Raw genomic sequence first — 20,714 nt, 5'->3', positions numbered from 1 at the left:
GTTCCAGAGCCGAGAGCCAATGCCAGCTGGCAAACGCCTCAGATCCTTAATCTTTGGTTAACACGTCCATGTAGGCAACTTCTGCCCTACTTTTCAGCTCTGCTTTCTGCAGAAGATCTCTGCTTCTCACATTCCACTTAATTCGATCAAACCAGCGAGCTTTGTGCGAGCAACCTGCCCCTTTGAAACCCTTCACCAACCAAAAATGCACCCAACTTTTTAGTGGAATGGATGGATCAGGCAACTCTGATTTATTAAAGTCAGAAGCAGACAGGTGTTCTGATAATGATTTGTCTCTAACCCCACCCACCCACTCAAAAAATGAAAAAGAATCTCCATCGCCTCAGGCTCTGAGACTTTTTTTTTTTCCTTCTCTCTCTCACTCCTTCATTTTTTGATTGTTATGATTGCTGTGCGTTCCTATGCTGTTCAGCCTGCAGGAAGGGTTGGTTGGTACATGTCAAGGTACTAAAGTATGCAACGTGGACAGCAGCACTTTGCATATTAATAACGGACTCCATGTTTTTTATCACTTGCAGGAGTGACCCAGAACAGCCTGTTGCTTAGAGCGCTCCTGAATAAACTCATTTCTCAATGCAAATACATCAAAAAGTGACTAGAGATTAACATGAATAGGTTTTGTTTACAAATGTTTTTTTGCCGATCTTTTAGACTTTCACACGTGCTTGCTTGCTTGATAAACTGACTCTTTCAGTTCTTCTAAAGCGAATAAATGAGGTGTGCAAAAGCGAGAGGAGTTAAAGAAGATTTAAAGAGCATATCTGAGTAAGTTTCGGCATGCCCTCTCAGCTACCTGCTATCTTCAAACTGATACTTACCTAATTATACACACACACACACACACACACACACACACACATGCACACACTCGCATGCATGAAGGGATATTCGTATACAGTCTTCTTCCCACCCTCTATCTCACGCCCCCACCAAACTAACCCTCCTAACCGACCGCCTGCTATCCACTTGCAAAGTACTGCTGTTGACACACAGGAATCCAGACCTACACACACACTCATGCTCTTTCTCCCTCCTTGGCAGGAAGGACTCTCCTCTGAACCAGACGACAGCTTGCGCCTCTCTCCTTTTCCTCTGCTGGCAGGTGTTAGAAATAAAACCATAAATAAGTGCAAGAGGGAGCCAGAGACAGCGCGAGAGAGGAGGACAAATGTCTCTCTTCATTTGTTGCTGGAGAGAGGAGGAAATATGAGGAAAAAGGAACGATATGGAAGAGAAATCTGTGTTTTTGAGTAGCTAGAACAGTAGGGTTTTGTTTGTCTGTTGTCAACTGTATTTTGTGTGTGAAGGGGATTGAAGAGAACACTTGGATCATCTGGGCTCAAGCTGCAGCATTGTAGACTTGAGTTTAAAGTGCAGCTGAGGGGGAAACAAAGTAGCCGAGAGGAACACAAGGCAGTCATGGACACTATAACACCTCAGCCACAATCCTGGATGACTTGGATTTGCACACTGGAGCTGGACCCTATCCAGCCCACAGTCCACTAATACAAATGAGGTACTGCTTGCTTTATACATCTAAATCTGTGGAGATCTGTTGCATTTTACACTCTTAAAAATAAAGGTTCTTTATTGTCATCAATGGTTCTATGAAGACATCTACAGAACCTTTTGAGTACAGAAAAGGTTCTTTATAGTCAGCAAAAGGTTCCTTAGATTTTTTGAATATTCTTCAAAATGGTTTATTTAGGAACTGTTCAGTAAAAGGTTCTTTGGGGAACCAACAATTGTTGTTTTATGGCATCACTGCAAACACATCTTTATTTTTAAGAGCGTAGATGATGTTCTGGGGGAAAACTGTGTGTTTTGTGTTACACTAGCTTTATAAATGCAATGGACCAACAGTCTGAGACCACACTGAAAATCTGGAATTTAGGAGTTTCAGGATTTTGAAGTTTTCAGAATTTTTTCAGATTCTGAACTATTTGTTCATTTATAGCATTGATCATGTACTACTTTGTACAGACAGATGTTCTTGCTTCAACTGAAGCTCAAGATTCTGTTTGGATCCTAAGTCATGCTGAAGAACATGAATATCAGGTTTAATTAACACAAACCTGTTGACTTCATGCAGCTTGTGTGCTGCTGTCATACTAAGAAAGTATGAAATTCATATCAGTTTTTCAATTCACGTTCACTCAAATTGTTTATATGAAAATAGTCAAAGCTGCAAAGGGTTGTTTTTGTGGTGATGCCATAAAAGAACAATATTTGGTTCCCCAAATAACCTTTCAGTTCAGAGTTCTTAAAAGAACTACTTTGAAGAACATTTGTGATTCTGGAAAACAAAACCAGTCGTAAGGGTAAAATTTTTGAAACGGACATTTATAAATTATCTAAAAGCTTCATAAATAAGCTTTCCATTGATGTTTGGTTTGTTAAAATCTGGAATCTGAGAGTGCAAACAAAATCTAAATATTGATAAAATCGCCTTTAAAGTTGTCCAAGAATAAGTTTTTAGCATATTACTAATCAATTAAGTTTTGATATATTTACAGTTGGAAATTTAAAAAAATATCTTCATGAAACATGACCACTTAATCTCCTGCTTTTAGGCATAAAAGAAAATTTTATAATTTTGACCTATTGCTACAAATATACTCAATTTTAAAAAGCCTAAAGACTTCTCTTCCAGTATAAGGACCTTTTCTGCATTTGAAAGGTTTTGTGGATGTTCAAGGCTCTTCATGGAACCATCGATGCCAATAAAGAAGCTTTATTTTTAAGAGTGTACATGTTTAAAAAAGTAGCTGAAGCTTTATTTTGCCTATTGTTACTTTTCAGCATTGTAATGGTGCTGCAAACAGAATTATGACTGCTTTCCGTTTACTCCGTGACGCTGTGAATGTTTAAGGTCTTTAAACTATTTATCATTTATATCTGTCTTAGTGTGTTGTACTGCCAGACATTTTTTCTCTTGCTTGAACAGAAGTTAATGCATGGAGTATAATGTTTTGATTTGCCACTCATCACCTGCATGGACAAATCTCATGATACGCCTGGGCTATGGTCCAGTTTATAAAATCCTGGTAGAGCAAGCAGAAACACTGCCCTCCGGCCCTGCTAACAGACATCAAATCAGATGCAAATATGCTTGTGCTACCGAACGCTTGCAAGCTACTTAATGTTGCATGCATAATAGTGCGATAGATTGAGCAGGATATAAGCCCTGAATATTCGACTGCTGCAGGGAGCAGAGATGGTAAGTGTGTGCATGTGTGAGCTTCTGTTGATGTGAAGGGCAGGTGACTGCATGTCTGGAACACGCTGTAAAAGAACTGCACATGGATAGATGGCAGCAGCACTCATGAACTGAATGTCAGGGTGCTTTACTGTGTGAAGCAATATAGAAAGGTCTTTTTTGTGGGGCTTTGTGCTGGTCAAGTTTTCCTCATGCATCTCTCCTTTTTGCTGGTTTTTGCATATATATAAACTGTTGATTATAAAATGCTTATATGTAACTGTGGAGCACAAAACCAGTCTGAACTAGCATTAGTATATTTGTAGCAATAGCCAAAAATTCATTGTATGGGTCAAATTATTGCTATTACCAATTTTTCTTTTATGGCAAAAAACATTAGGATATTAAGTAAAGATCATGTTCCATGAAGATATTTTGTAAATTTTCTGCTGTAAATATATTAAAACTTAATTTTTGATTAGTAATATGCATTGCTAAGAACTTAATTTGGACAACATTAAAGGTGATTTTCTCAAGATTTTTTTTTTAACCCTTAGATTCCAGATTTTCAAATAGTTGCATCTCAGCCAAGCATTGTCCTGTCCTACCAAACCATACATTAATAGAAAGCTTATTTTATTTATTCTAAATCTTTCATCTTTATTGTAAATCTCAACTAAAAAATACCCCTCTACCCCAGGTTTTGTGTCCTGGTTGCACATATATGCAGTGAATTGTGTAAGAACATAGGAATGAAAATATGCATTGATGTTGCATTGATTAAGTTCCCGGTTATTTGTCATTTACATATTAACTTCCATATCAATTTCTTGACACAAATGAGATCATTGTTGATGTGCAGTAAAATAGTATAAAACTATAAAATAATTGTGGATATCAAAGTCCAGATAATTTTTTTTTTGTTTTGTTTTGAAAGAGTTCGATGAGATATCTGAGATCATACTGATAGGGTTTATTATTATTTTAGTGTAATTTAATAGGAGGGTTTTTTCCTGGAAGATATACATATATATTTCCTGGAAAAAGAACATTATATATATATTTCCAGTTCTTAAACGGTTCTTTCTGGTCCTCAAATCTGATTGGGTGAGAAGTGTGCAATGTTCTAATGATAAGAGTTTAACCGTTTGTATCACTCCGTTTTCAGTACTTCTCACAGCGAGTGTCATGTCCGCTTTAATTTTATAAATTTTACTGTTTTTGTGTCACAGAATGCAGTTTTAATATTTTTTTAGGTTTTAAGTTAACAATAAGTTTACAGTAACAACACTGATGGGAATTATGAAAATACCATGGCAGTTCTTCCAGTAAAATCAATAGTCTGTCTACATCTGTTTTTAAATAGGAGATCTGTCTGCTTGCTTGATTCTTTACTCAGCTGTCATAACTCTGGACCATATGATCATTCATAAGAGTGCTGTTGCATCATCATTAATGTGACTTAGTTGTCTGTAAGTTGTCATATAGACTGATAGTTCCATGCCATGTGTGCAGCATGTGTTTTGGAGAGTGTTTTCTTTTCTTTCTGAGTGGGAGGGTGCGACGTCCTCTTTATGACCTTGCACCTGTCTGATGGAAGGCTTTATGTTTTCCTCTACATTGCTGTGCGGGAATAGCAATTATCCTGGCTACCCAGACAAAATTATTAAAAAGCAGAAACCTTGGAGCTTAAATTGGCTTCATACTATTTGAGTTTAGGTCATTTGTCTGGAAATTGAGATCCTTTTTGAGTCATGAGTGAATGGCCAGATGAGGATGTGTGGGGTAAACAAAAAAAGTATCATGTCACAATAAAATCTCCCTGCCTTATTCATTCTCATCCTGTATAGCCTCACAAACCATTGTCTGCATTTGCTGCGTAATACCAGTGGACTTGTAAGAGATATCCTTTTGGTATTAGAGTGATTATAGCCCTCAAATATGGGTGCTTTTTGAATGGAGTGAGATCAGGTGGATGGACTTGGTAACCTTTATGAATTGTCTGTGAAACTCTTCCTTCATCTCCATTGACATCTATGATTAAAGACCCATGAAGACACTGAATTTGTAAGAGGGGTGAGCTTTTAGGATGTGTGTTTGAGCATGGATGGATCCCACAGGGTGTGGTTAGATGGTGCTTTGCTCAAGTTCACATGTTGGCAGATATGAACATCAGAGAGACAGTGGGGGCGGCCAGACCCTAGGAATGTCTATCGTAACCTGCGGCTTGCCACTCCTCCAGCTTGGCCGTGCCAGTCTATGTGTGTGTTTGTATGACTCATTACATTCTCATAGTTCTCAGCGGGTCTGGATCGCTCATATATGCTGGTAGAGATAAGAACAGTTGGAGGGCGCAATAGATGGCACGGCATGTTTGGTAAGAAAACAACTAAACTGGTATGTGTATGAGGAAAATACACTGTTTTTACTCTTTAGGGTCAACGACAAGATGCAAATAATAAAATTGCAGTTTATACATAGAATGACTTGAGTACATATCTGTGATGTTAAAAGTTAACGATTAACTATTTTTGTAATTTTCGGCTCATTGAAAGGTCATCAAAGCTCTGTAAATACTGGTCACAGACATTGAGATGTACTCTAAATTTCACCAAGATGATTACGCACTAAAAACGCGCACAAACACGAGGAGCGGGATTTATCGCATTAACCCAGTGATTCTCAACTCCAGTCCTCGGGGCCCACTGCTCTGCACATTTTCCCTCGTTTAACACACCTGATTCAGATCATCAGCTCATTAGGAGAAAGATCCATGAACTAAACTGAGTGTGTCAGATTCAGAAACATACAAAATGTGCAAAGCAGTGGGCCTTGAGGACTGGAGTTGAGAATCACTGCATTAACCAATCGCGGCCCAAGCATAACCAGTCATATCCAATCATACTGTGATGAAGGCATTGCCTCCTCTCACACGACTTTCCCCTATTCATTCTCATCAACTTTACCTGCTGGTGTCACCGTTAGACAATGTTTCTTTAGAAAAACAAGTGATTTATACACTTTTATAATGTTATAACAACAACATACAAACTATAACAATTATAATCTCGGGTACTAATTATGTGCTTGATTAAATATTAAAAGTGTCTAATGTGAGTTTGAATATCATATTGCGTGACATTTATAGCCATACTAAAATCAATAATAGATCATATACCTCAAATCATGAAAATAAATTTAAGCAAACTCAATGCGAACCAACAAGTGTTTTCCATGACAAATCAGTCACTCAGTATAATGTTAATTTAATTATGTTAAAAATGTTTAATATTTATGAATTAGATTATATACTTGTCCATTTCGTTAGGAGTGCAGTGCACTTCTGCGCTTTTCTGAATGGCTGTGATATATGAGTGATTCTGTCATGTCGCACTGTTGCGTTTGATGTGGACAGCTAGATTGTTTATTTTGTCGCTGGAATCTTGTTGTGTCGCGTGTAGTTAGGACACATTGTAAGAAATTTTTTTTTTTTTTTAACTGAAAATGTTACTTTTTACTTGATGGTTGCACCATATGACATTTTAGTCTCCTTTATCGTGGACAATCTTTATATGCCATTGACCCACATGTCCAGTTAACTGATAATGGTAATCATTCGGCATCATGGTTTCCCTGGTATCCAGTCTCCATGGTACAACCACAGTACTTTGTGTCACTATCATGTCAGGAATAGTTATTTGTATTGTTTGACTTCTTCTGCTCTTCTAAATGTGTGTCAAAGACTGACACGGAAGAGAAGAAATTGTTGAATAAAGTCATTATTTTCATTTTATTTGCGCACAAGAAGTATTCTTGTAGTTTCATAACATTATGGTTAAACCACTGAGGTCACATGGACTATTTTAACAATGTCCTTACTACCTTTCTGGGCCTTGAACATGGTAGTTGCGTTGCCGTCTAAGCAGGGTCAGAAAGCGCTTGGATTTCTTCAAAAATATCTTAATTTGTGTTCTGAAGATGAACTAATGTCTTACAGGTTTGGGACAATATAAGGGCGAGTAATTAATTACAAAATTTCTGGGTGAACTATCCCTTAAGGGTAATGCATGCAATTTCCCGAGACTGATTTACAGTTATTTTACACTGTAATGCAAACTCGAACTCCTCCCCCTCCCTCCCACCCACCCATGGTCTGTCCTGCATACAGAGCACCTGCCCCATCACCTGTCAGTTGAAGGCAACATGCTGATTCTGTATCTGCACCTACATGTACCAAAGTTGCAGTCTGGGGAAAAAAGACGCCACGCCACACCCAGTAACGCGCCGTCCTCGATCTTAGCATGCAAGAACGTTTTCTCCTCACTTATCCTCATTTAGCTTGCTGAATTCAGGTCAACAGGGCCACTCGGGATAGATAGGAATGGGTATCTAAAGCCCCTTCACTCAACTGTTAGTCTCACCGGCCTTAAAGGGCTTGTAAGAGCTGAAAAAACAGCAGAGCTCACCTGCAGAATGAACAGATGGTGACGGAGGAGGTTTGGGGAGCAATAAGAACAGACCTTGTTTGTGTGACTGCACGCTATTAGTGCCTCCCCCAATGGTCAGCACAGATAGGATGCAGACACACAAATAAGGCCTGTTCTTGTTGCGTGAGCTCAGACAGACGAGACTCTTTGTTTGTACTCGGGTACAGCTTACTGGGCAATTTAAGTGGAATGACAGAAGCGCAGTTATTTGGGGAATGTGGAAAGTGTCAGAGATCTTTATTGCGAGTTGGGGGTCGACCATGATAATGAACTTGCTTTTCTTCGGCTCACAAAAGGCTTAATGGTTAACCATTTTTATTGTGTCCTCATTTTGCTTTTAACAAACGGCTAGACTATACTATAAAAGAAATAGGTTATGATTGCTGTAATGTGTTGGAAGGCACTACCACTTTTTATTTGTCCCTTGAAGGAACTTTTTGAAGTTTATGGTTTCAAAACACAAGAACGTTTGTCTTTAAAAAGCTATTAAACTCTTAATGACAGGAGGAATGCCTATCTAAACACATTTGTGTACTTCGTGCTTGAAAAGTGTGTCAGTGCAAGTGTGGATGAGTTTTGTTTTTTTGCATGGTGTGCATGTTTGTGTTTGTCTATGAAAAGTGATCCTGAAAAAGCCAAGCCCTGCAGGTATGTGTAAAAGGCCTTTCTTTGGCTCTGCGCACACCTGTTTAGCTACGCAGGCCGCAGGCTTTACAGACGCTCGGTTGGCTTGGACCTAATGTGAATAAAACAATTTGTGTGAGTTTTATTACATGGCTTGACCTGAATAGTCTCTCAGAGAAAATCCTGCAGCAATGCAGGTAGTGTGTGGCAACTTTCCAAATTTTAAGTGTAAAGTTTAAATAAAATTTATGCATTAACTATATTTCATTTTAGTATTATTTTTTGCATTTTAAAAAACTGCACCACTCTTGCATTAAAATTGTTATATCTGTATGTTAAAATGCCACAAACACCGATTACTGTCTGCTGCATGGTCAATCTCACGGTGTAGGCAGTGTAGCGATCACATTTCAAAACAAGCTGCTCTGAGTGACTAGTCTTTACCTGTCCATATAATAAAGCAGAGGGAGGGGGAGCGTTCGCCTGACTCAGTTCACCTACCAAGCAGTGAGTGAAAGAAAACAGGAAGTTGAGTGTAAATGAGTATGACGTGATTGGAGCGGTAAAAGTAGGTCATCTTCGCAATGCGACTAATTTAACGGCACGTCAAAGAACTGATTGAACTGTATAAATCTGGCAAGCATCAGCAGGGTTAGTGCGCGTCCTGCAATTTTAGTTGTAAATCATGATAACCGTGACCTGACAAAAAGATGGTTGCAATCCGTTTTACTGATGTATTTCCAAGTGTAAACTGTAGGGCGGGACTTGATTTTATCTATTGGGAATTGATTGGATCTCCAAACGTGGGAGTTACGCACCAGAATGGAGACTGACCGAATGCCCAAATACTTATTTTGCTATTGTTTAACATCCAGTAGGTAACGTCGGCGGACAAGCAAAATATTTTCAGAAAAAGAGTAAGTTATGTTTTGATTTGAAGATTAAAAAGACAAACTATTGTCTTTGGAATAACATGTACTAAGGAATTGCTCAAAATAACACAAAGAACATCTATTAGTTTAACCTTTTTTTTTACTTGATGCTTTTTGGAATATTTGTTCATTTGTAGATCAAAAAATAATGTAAAGGCCCTGTTGTAAATTGTCTATTAAATGAACATTTGAAAGCGCTGATATTTTAGTGATCGCCTGAACAAGTGCCAAAACCAAACATAGGCTGGACTTTGGTAAATGTGAAGCAATTTGGTACCCGCTTAAATATCCTATAGATGGTAAATCTAATAATGGTTCTTTGTTTCCACACTGCTTGTGTGCATAACACTCCTGTATTTGACTGGGTGTGTCTAGTAGAGAAGGTGTTAATGTTGAAAGAAGGTGAGTGCACAGATGTCCTAAAGATGTGGTAACATTTTTCTTTGAGACGAGACCATGGGGTTCAAGGTGGTCTAAAGAAGCTCAGCTTGTCAGAGTAATACCTTAAACCAGGCATTGTTACACCCATGGGCTTCTCTTGCACTCTCTCTCTGTTGTGTTGGGGTTGAGAGGGTTTGAGGGCAATGTCAATGCTTTGTGAATGTGCAAAGGGATTGCGGTGTCTGTCTTGATGGAGTAGGTGGAGGAAGGCCTCAGGCGCTTTGAGGGATCAGGCCCCACACCAAACACAAACAAAGAAGTGTTCTTTACCTCCACATGTCCTCACTTACCCCACCAGAATTGAAATTTCTATACATAATCTCTACAATGAAATAATCTATGGATGGCCATTTTCGCCACTGAATAAAAAAAATGGTATCGCAACTCTCTCACAATTGTTTATATCTAATAGTTTATCAATACTGAGAAAAAAAAGTCAGAATCGCAATATTTTATTACTCAATGCTGACTTTATAACTCGCAATTGCGAGGCTGTATCTCACATTTTTGAGACGTCAAAATTGTGAGTTTGTATTACCCAATTTTGACTATAACTTGCAAGGTTATATCTCACAATTCTGAGAAAAAAGTCAGAATTGCGAGTTTGTATCACCCAATTCTGACTTTATAATTCACAAATTCAAGGTTATATCTCACATTTCTGAGAAAAAAGTCAAAACTGTGAGTTTGCATCACCCAATTCTGACTTTATAACTTGCAATTGTGAGGTTATATCTCACATTTTTGAGAAAAAAGTCAGAATTGCAATTTTGTATCACCAAATTCTGAAAAAAGGCAGAATTGCGAGGTTATATCGTGAGTAAAAAAAAAAAAAAAAAAAAAGGTCAGAATTACGAGTTTGTATCACCCACTTCTGACTTTATAACTTGCAATTGCAAGGTTACATCTCACATTTCTAAGAAAAAAAATCATAAAATATGTTAAATTGTTTTGATGAAGTAATGATGCATAAATAAAGCCAGAACAGCTGCTGAAAGATCTAGATCTGGGCTCTCTGTCGCAGGCCAATTAGACCAGCAGTGTCAGCCTGCTTCAGAGCAATATAACATACAAACACAAGCCTATGACACCAGACTGTCAGACCCTGTGCTCAAACAAGCAAAAAAATTCTAGAAATTAAGAGGGGAAAGGTTATTTGTGGTCTTTTTTTATTGTGACTTCACAAATTGTGTACAGTCATTTAAAAATGTATATACAGTATATTATTATTGTTGACATTACTGAATATGTTTTAGTACATATTTATGGATTCGTGTAGCTCCTAACAGCCTCCATAGGCTTTTGCACCATTGTTTTCTTTAATCATACACTGTAGCTACAATGATGAAGATGGCAGTTTTCTATTCATTTACTTTGTTGACGCCCTGACTTACAGGAACCCTCCAAAATTACAAGGGAGATTGTATACAACAAAGACCAAAACATAAGGAAATAACATGTTGAGGACATGGAAAATTACATGGTGGAGTTTACTAAATATTGTCAAATGGGAAAGACATCAAACTGAATGTATGGAATAGCTGTATTGTAATGGGCTATAATGTAGTGTATTATTAAATTTGTGTTATAGTAATAGCTATGCACAACATTTACTCCTGCTATTTGCACAGTACATTTAATTTATGTAGCGCAGTAAAAGACTCTACAGTTACGGTTCCCAAGTTTTGCTTGTATGATTTGGATATTCAGCAAGAAAAACCGAAATAAAAAAATCATTTCAAAGGAAGAAATAAAGTAAATATATTTGATTATAGATCATAAAGACATTAAACAAAGAATACCAACTTTTTTTTTTACTTTTATTTCTGTGTGTGCATGTAAGAATCCAGATTCGTTCCTTAAATCTCACATCTCCTGTGCACCTAACTGCATTCTCTCTCTGGAGAAATAAAGGGACCTTTGTTTAAAGTAGGGAACAGGTTACCATTTGTGCTGTGCGTTTGTTGTACAGATGTGGGTATAGTTTTTATCAGCACAGAGGGTCAGATTGTGTTTTTGTGAGTATGTTTGCTTGTGGATCATGTTGAATCATGCAGTTGCATTTAGCTGTGTACATTCAGCTTTAAAAGGGAAATTGAGATGAGGGAGACTTGGGGTCTTTTGTGTCCTCAAAAAAATAGATGTACTATAGATATTGTTTGAGGGTTAAAAGATTATGAATAGATGGTTTCAAAACTAAACTGACACCTAAATTGCATGTAATGTTAAGTTTAGGGCAACCCAACTAGCATCCATGGGTGGATTTAATCTCCAAGTTTAGAAAACATCTCTCTTTATTTCATGGGTCAGTGAATAAGGCACATGTGGGTCAGCAGCACTGACAGTGCTGAGCCTTCATTGCTTTAATAGCCCAGGAAATGTCATAGCTCAAGCTATCTCAGGCTTGCCTGTCCCTCAGGGCAAGACACTGAATACTAATAAGCATTGCTTCTCCCATGACCCAGATTTGTTTGGGTAAATAGAGAGCTGTTTGGAAACATGAGAAATATGTACGAAAAAAACTCTTCCAAGATGACCTTCTCAGTCAGGGTCTTTTTCATGAAGCATTCCATCTCAGGTATAAGCTTCTAGCAAGACTAGACACTTACCCATTATCATAGTTGGAGAGATCGGAGTGTCCTCATGTCACTGGCTTGACGTCTTCATGCAGAAGCTGCACTACAGAAACAGGGGATCCAGCTGTAAATGATGTAGATAAGTATAGAGGATGAAGACTGCATGCTGCGCTCTTTAATTAGAACAGGAAGATGCAGTGGCGGCGGCTGAGCCAAGTCTGCCACGGGGGGAAGAGCAGAGCCTGTTCAGAGAGACTTAACTTTACCCACTGGAACACCAAATCCACTAAGAACTGCAGAGATGAGCCAAGCTTTACCGAGCATAAATCTGTGCTGGCACAAGAAAAACATTGGCCGGAGGGATATACTCCACTATGCTCAAATTTGGAGATGCAGTGACTCTTAAGAGAATAGTTATGTGGGTACTTAAGTTATAATACCTTACATTTTTTGTCTGTTTTGCAGTACCCATGTGCCTCCTGAACCATGCTCCCCGGCTATGGATTCTCTCCTCTCCTTGATTTCCAGCCTCACCTCCAAGCGTTCCATTGCAGAGGCGAGAGCTCTGACATGTGGTTCCCAGGCTCAGTTGAGACCCAGGCTCTGAGTGATTCTGGGGAAGGTAGGCCTCTCCTGCGACAGCATCAACACATTGCCGTGTGTCAGCAAGAGACGTTGGCCTTCATTGACCTTCAACAGCCAAGCGTTAATGGTTTCCAATCACGCACACTGGAAAGCTGTAGTTCCTCTCTTTGCTCCAAGCCTGTCAGATGCAATGGAAGTGGTCCATCTGATTTTGCCAAGAATGGGAGTACAGACACAGCACTGGACAATTATTTGACCCAGGATAGTAATAATGTGGAAGGGGTTCAGGAGCAGACATGGACACCCATTACTGCCTTCCCTGAAACAGTATATGAAAACCCTGAACCAAGGGTTAAGGTTCTCAGCTCTCGAGACTTGTTTTTGCCTCTGTCACCTACATATGCACCTGAGAACAGGAACTCTTTGGAGTCCCAGCAGCTGAGCTCCCCCTCTTCCCCCTTAGAGTTCCAGGGTCTGGAGCCATTTCGCCCTCAAAGACGCACCTCTTTGGGATGCATAAAGGAGAAGTCCATAAGTAAGTCTTGACACATTGTTCTTACATTCCTGCTTTAAACAACAAATAGTTTGTCACAATACAGAGTTGCTGTCACCACTCTTGAAACTGTGCAAGAGCTTTCTGAGAGATGATTCTGCTTAGTGCAATCCTTAAAGGATTAGTTCACTCCTGAATTAAAATTTCCTGATGATTTACTCAACCCCATGTCATTCAAGATGTTCATGTCTTTCTTTCGTGAGTAGAAAATTCCAGGATTTTTCTTTAAATAGTGTACTTCAATGGTGTCTAACGGGTTGAAGGTCCAAAATGGGCTCTACACAATCCCAGCCAAGGAATGAAGGTCTTATCTAGCGAACTGATCGCCAAATGCTTGTCTTGCAGTAGCTCTGCGATGTGCGCCTACGACTTCACGCATTTCATAATCACATTGCAAATATCACGTGTGGTTAATTCTTTGTCTGTGTATTCCGGTTCAAAAACATAGGGTAGGGTGAAAAACGCCATCTCATTTTCTCCTTAAACTTCAAAATCGTTCGCCATCGTTGTTTTGTTTCTTGTTTGCTTTGCAAACACTGGGTCACTACGTCACGTGTGACCTTTCCAGTGTTACTACGTAATGCTTGAAGTCGTGGACAGAACTAGTGCAAGATGAGCATTTGTGGTTAAAAAGTATAAGTTATTATTTTTTTTTTGGAAAATGACCAATTGTTTCGCTATATAGGGCCCTTATTCATCGGCTGGAATCATGCAGAGAAACTGCAGTTTGGACCTTCAACCCAGTAATCCCCATTGAATCCACTAGAAAAATTCTAGAATGTTTTCCTCAAAAACCTTAATTTCTTTTCGACTGAAGAAAGAAAGCCATGAACATCTTGGATGACATAGGGGTAAGTAAATTATCAGGAAATTTAAATTCTGGAGTGAACTATTCCTTTAATAGCACACTAAGATTCTTTCAGATGATTTAATACACTGTGACAGAGATTTCCAAGCCTGTCTCTGGAGGCTCACAGTACACACTTTGGATGTGGGAGTCTCTACTAACAGGTTAATGAGTTGGATCAGGTGTGTATGATAAGGGAGACATCCAAAACATGTGCTGCTGACATGCCTATGATTGCATCTGTTAAAACTAGAGATGAATGTACAATAGCGGATAGTTCCACTCAATATGCCTTGTCGTTAATAGGGCGTAAGATGAGGGTATACTCCCCAGACACTCTGAGTGATGGATCTGTCAACAGCCCAGGCGTAGAGTGTGATTACATGCTTCCAACATCCTTCGAATCATTCGTTGAAGGAGGCCTTGGCATGGTGGGTTCTACCATACCCACATCCCATAGTTCCAGCTCTCTCCCAGGGGTAGATGAGGACCTCTCTCTTTTTGAAATACCAACTCCTCCAAAACCTTTCTTAGATCCACCTCAGGAGGGTGTCAGATCGGAGGGGGGCGTAAATGATGGGGGGAGGCAGAGGTTGGGCCTGGAGGACTGTGGAGCTCTGGAAGGCCCTGCCCTTAACAGTGGGACCTTGCTGCCTCTGCCCCGTTCTCGCTCAGCAGACAATGAGCGCAGGCGCTTCTCTGCCTCTGAGCTCATCTCTCGCCTACAACTCTCCCAGAGGAAAAACTCTTTTACCCTTAAGCTGGGCAAGTCTCTTTCTGCACGCGTGGCCTCCCGGGACCGCCACCTGTCTGGAAACCCCAGCTCAGACTGTAAGTGACTCATCAGGACTGATTAGTCCTAATGAAAGACTTTCTTGTGAAAGTCTTGTGCTGTGATGTCATTATCACACTTCAGTGCAATATTTTCTGCTCCATTCCTTTTGTATACCTTCTCCCTCCCTTGTCTGTTTGTAGACAAACCCAACTCCAGACATCGCTTCTCAGGGGGATCAAGTGACAGTGCACCACATAGTCCGGTGGGGTCTGCTCCACCGCTGCCCTCTGCTGACTGTAATTTGCCACAGCAAAGGAGGAATTCCAAGCAAAGGTGGCTCTAAAACTAGAGAATGAAAGTAGCGAGTAGAATATAACACATTCTGATTTAACATTTCTACCATTTTTTTTCCACAGTATGGGAAAGGCTTCCATTGATGAGAATGGAGGCAGTCCCCCCAGTAGCTCTAAACGCCTATCACGCTTCTTGCCAAACTGTAAGTCCAACAAACAACAAATCTGGGGGATTGATAGTATTTAAAAGTATTTACTAGTTTTCCATTCTCTCTTCCACTCAGTGATTTTGTATCAGGAATACAGTGACGTTGCTATTAACAGAGAGATACAGAGGCAGCAGGGGGCGGAGCCAGGAACCGATGAAGAAAGAGGAGACTCTGTGTCCTCTGGCAACCTGTCCCCATCCAGTTCATTCCGCTCATCCCGAGGCTCCGCCTTTTCCCTTTGGCAGGATATTCCTGATGTTCGGTCCAGTGGACAACTTGACAACTTCAGCAATGAAGAGCGTAAACTGCAGGAGGTGACTCCACATTTTTTTCTTATAAACAACCAGCACATTTTGCTGACAAAGAAACAATTTGCTTTTTCTTTACTTGTTTTTTTTTCCATTTCAGGCCAAGTTTGAGTTGGTGACGTCAGAGGCCTCATACATACGCAGCTTGTCTATTGCGGTTGACCATTTTATGATGTCTCCTGAGCTGTGTGAGTGTCTTGGGACACAGGAGAGGCAGTGGCTCTTCTCCAAATTGCCTGATGTAAAGGAAGTCAGTGAGAGGTGAATGAAGATAAGAATAACTACAATTTTTCACTTGTGGTTCTTCAGAGATCAGAGATGTAAACTCTTCTCATGTCCACAGATTTCTTCAAGATTTGGAGCATAGGTTAGAAGGGGACATTCTGCGTTTTGATGTGTGTGACATTGTCCTAGACCACTGTCCTGCACTGCGGAGGGTTTATCTGCCTTACGTCACCAATCAAGCCTATCAGGAACAGACCTATCAGCGGCTACTGTACAACAGCATTTCAATGTGCATATATTGCATTATTGCCGTTAAAAAGGTTTATTCATTTGCTTTGTGGTGTTTTCTTAGGCAAGAGAATCCCCGTTTCCCTGGAATCCTTGCCCGCCTGGAAGAGGACCCAATATGCCAGAGGCTGCCTCTTACATCATTTCTTATCCTTCCTTTTCAAAGGATCACACGCCTCAAAATGCTAGTGGAGGTATTCCATCATGCACTTCCAAATGTGATAGTGATAGAGGGCACGGTCTCCATCTTTTATATTTTCCTCAAAGTTGAAAACTATCATTAAGCGGTAGAACAAAGCTTACAAAATTAAATTATCTTGTGGTAATGACCTGTGTCCATTATAGAATATCCTAAAGAGAACAATGCCTGGATCACGAGATGAGGACACTGCCACCAAAGCACTTAATGAGCTCAAAAAGGTGAGTAAAGTAGGAGAGGAAAGTAAAAACATGATCACAAACCATGAATATGAAAATGAAAACTAAATCTGGTCTGTTTCTCTAGATTATAAAGGAATGTAACTCCAGTGTGCAATCCATGAAGAGGATGGAAGAACTAATTCATCTAAACAAGAAAATTCACTTTGAGGGCAAGGTATAACATTAGGCATTCTTTTTAATGTTTAATTAGATATGTATTGTGAATCTTGCAAGGGCATTAAGAAACATTTTTATATTTAATTTAGGTGGCTTACTTTGTGCCATTCACAAAATATGACATGTCTAAATGGGGGAAAATATTTTTAACTACTTAGTTCCTTCCGTAAGTGAGGTGTTAGTAACTGAAAGGTGCATTTTGTGGATCTGAATGTCACACTAAATATCTGTCTAAATGTAATCAAATACTTACAATAATTATCAAGAATATAAAATAATTGTTTTTTGGAAGTTGCATTCAAAATTTAGTTGGAATGAGCATGACATGTTTACATATTACTGGCTTGTCAGCTTATGCGTGTTTTTTTTTTTTATTCTAGATTTTTCCTCTCATCTCTCAGTCTCGCTGGCTGGTCAAACATGGTGAACTCCTAGAAGTGGACACACAGAATTTGAGTATTTCTGGGTCTAAGTTTAAACTTACCACTCGGCCTGTGTACCTTCACCTGTTTAATGACTGCCTTCTGCTGTCCCGAAGGAAGGAGTAAGTCTAATGAAAAAGGGAGACAAATAAAATGAGAAAACTAGCAAGTGTATCCATTAATGTCCAATGTAAATATCTGGATCCTGAAGTAAAACCAGTTGTAAACCTTGTGTAAATGTCAATGATATTAAGTTCCTGTGCTTTTTCTACCCTGTCACAGCACGTGGAAGTTCATGGTGTTTGTGCATGCAAAGATTGAAGACCTCAAGGTGAAAGATCTAAGCCAGAAACTTCAGGGAATCTCAGGCTTCATCTTCTATCTGCAGTTATGTGAGGGGCAACAGCTAAAACACCAGATTCTACTCAAGTCACCGACAGAGTGAGGACATTCACATCATTCACAAATATTAACATCCAAATCCTGTTGCTGACAAATAGATCTGAGTGTTCCTAGAAAATGAGCCACACCAGGAAATATGTCCTCACAGGATGCATAAAACCAAGTTTAAAACGGAGTCAAGAACATTTTGTTTTATATGTAGGAGCAGCAAACAGAGGTGGATAACAGCCATGTTTCCCTCCGATCCAAAGACAGCTATTGAGCAGACCAATGAGAATGACGGTGTGTAATTTCTTTGTCTCACTCGTGTCATGTATTTCAGAGTTAACCACATTTCAAACTCAAAACTGTTATTTAAATGGTATGTTAAAAGTGATTTATGGCTGGTAGCATTAGGTGGATAATCGCCAAGTTATGATGAAAGTCAGAAATTTGGCTATGTTAAGCTAAGCAGTTTGGACTGTTCGGGCCTGACATACAAAGTCATCAGTTATTTCACTGACATAACATTAAAAACGAAGTGGAATATACGGCTCTGCTCAAGAATATCCTGTTTACTTGTGAACTGAGTGCCTCAAATACAACTCTAAAAGGAATAGTTCACCCAAAAATGGAAATTCTCTCATCATTTACTCACTCTCATGTCTTTCCAAACCTGTATGACCATATTTCTTCTGTGAACAAAATCAGAACATTTTAAAGTGTCTTTAGATGGAACATACAATGAAAAATACTTTGTGTTACACAAAAAATAACAGCATACAGGTTTAGACAAACGTAAGAGTAAATGATGACTAGGATTAGGATTAGTTCACTTCCAATAAAATGTCCTGATAAATTACTCACCCCTATGTCATTCAAGATGTTCATGCCTTTCTTTCTTCAGTCACAAAAGTAATTAAGGTTTTTGAGGAGAACATTCCAGGATTTTTCTCCAAATAGTGGACTTCAATGGGGATCAATGGGCTGAAGGTCCAAATTGGAGATTCAATGCAGCTTCAAAGGGCTCTACACAAACCCAACCGAGGAATAAGGGTCTTATCTAGCAAAACAATTGGTGATTTTCTAAAATATTATTATTATTATTATTTACAAACGTTTGAAAGGTGACACGTGGTACTGAGTACTCCAGTTCAAAATGGCGAAAAATTGAATTTTCTCTTCCAACTTTAAAATTGTCTGAAATCGTTGTTCTATCCATTTTGATTAAAGGGCATTTGACTTGATGTTTGCTTTGTAAATGCGTGACCTTTCCAAAGTGATTATGTAATGCGAGAGTCCACTATATGGAGAAAAATCCTGGAATGTTTTCCTCAAAAACCTTGATTTCTTTGCGAATGAAGAAAGACATGAACATCTTGGATTACATGAGGATGAGTAAATAATCAGTAAGTCTTTATTCTGGAAGTAAACTAATCCTTTAATTTTGTGGTGAACTATTTCTTTAATGTCATGGATTTTTATGTCTCAATGTTTAAATACAAAACATTAAGTTTAAATGTCTGCATTTGTCTGTACAGATCTATCTCAAGTCCAGTGCATCAAGAGCTACCAGTCTCAGGAGCATGATGAGTTAACGCTGGAGAAGGCAGACATCCTTCTAGCTGTAACAATTACAAGTGATGGTAAGGAAAATCATTTCCCTTGCACTGGCTACCCTCCATTTTTCCCTTTGAAGAAGAGAAGCTGGAGGACTGAAAAGAAGAGATAAATGCCGTTTTATGTTTTCAATTCACAGGGTGGGTCGAGGGGATCCGGTTGTCAGATGGAGAGAGGGGCTGGTTCCCCAAAACGTACGTGGAGGAGATCACAAGCCGCAGTGCTCGTTTGCGAAACCTCCGTGAAAACATCCGCATCAAATGTGTCTCACAAAAATTAGAGGGAGAGACTCTCTGAGACCTTGAAGTATGGGACATTGCTTTAAGTAAAGCTTGTTGCGTCATCTGCTTTAGCAAATTTGTGAGTCACTGCAAATTTGTGTGAATATTCCAGACTTCCATGGCTAACATTTTAGCTTTAGTAAATAAAATTTATTGCAGATAGGCTTAATAAAAGTATGCATCGCATCTACGGAGGACTAAAAGTGGCACATAAAAACAAATCAATGATTAATTTAATTGAAAATAAAATGTAAATAAATCACATTGCAAACTGTTAGAAATATTAGTTAAATGTAAGTTTTACATAGCTATTTTCTTTTTAATGAATTAATTATTGATTTTCTCCGTATTTGATGCTCCTAGTCCTCCTAAATCAATTAAGAGTTTTGCACTTCAGGTTTTAAGTATTGGTAGCTCTTCAAGCAATATTACCTTGGTTCCCTTCTACTGCTTGCTTGCGAAGAAATGCATGTTGTTACTGCATGTAGCATATGGTGCAGCGCTTTCTGACAGTCCACAGATGCACACTACTCAAAATACAGCTGTCCCAGGCTCACCATGTGGGTGGATGAAATCTGGATATGTCAGCTGTTAAAATGTTTAGCAAAATAACAAGATCCCATTTAAATGGGATAGTTTTAGGTAGCATAGCAGCCATTTCATTCTCAAGTGTTTTATAAAGACTTTGCTTCTTCTTAAATAAACTGAGATGTCTTGTCATTAGCAGATTCACCAAACAGCCACACAGTAAAGCTAAACACTACTTTTACTAGTGAAACCAAATTTTGGACTTTTGAAAGATTATATTAGTTTATGCCACTAGTCTTCTGTAGATAATCATTTCCTTAATAGTACTGGCATAAAAAACAAAAAGTGTTTTTTTTTTTTCTCAAATGATGACCATTATTTATGTCAGCGATACCTGCTGTTTGTGTATTTGTTGTTTTGGTAAAGCAGATTTTCTGGGCAATTTCTCTGTGGAGTACTGCTATCCTGAGCATGTTAAATCACATCTGAAATATAATCCTTCATGGTGACTTTGTAAATAAA

General features: G+C 39.0%; 1 protein-coding gene across 1 annotated transcript; it reads left to right on the top strand.

The window, feature by feature from the left end:
- The first annotated feature begins 1,017 nt into the window (after nucleotides 1–1,017).
- On the top strand, nucleotides 1,018–20,714 carry arhgef19 (Rho guanine nucleotide exchange factor (GEF) 19). Its single transcript, XM_073823320.1, has 16 exons — nucleotides 1,018–1,537; nucleotides 12,746–13,400; nucleotides 14,572–15,096; nucleotides 15,241–15,373; nucleotides 15,457–15,536; nucleotides 15,618–15,856; nucleotides 15,951–16,111; nucleotides 16,194–16,346; nucleotides 16,428–16,557; nucleotides 16,709–16,783; nucleotides 16,869–16,958; nucleotides 17,341–17,504; nucleotides 17,665–17,823; nucleotides 17,987–18,066; nucleotides 19,305–19,409; nucleotides 19,523–20,714. The coding sequence occupies exons 2-16, from the start codon at nucleotides 12,767–12,769 to the stop codon at nucleotides 19,678–19,680; spliced, it is 2,886 nt and encodes a 961-aa protein (XP_073679421.1). The 5' UTR covers nucleotides 1,018–1,537; nucleotides 12,746–12,766; the 3' UTR covers nucleotides 19,681–20,714.

This window comes from Garra rufa, chromosome 18, assembly GCF_049309525.1.
Source record: "Garra rufa chromosome 18, GarRuf1.0, whole genome shotgun sequence".
Lineage (NCBI taxonomy): Eukaryota > Metazoa > Chordata > Actinopteri > Cypriniformes > Cyprinidae > Garra > Garra rufa.
This window is presented reverse-complemented; position numbering and strand designations above follow the sequence as displayed.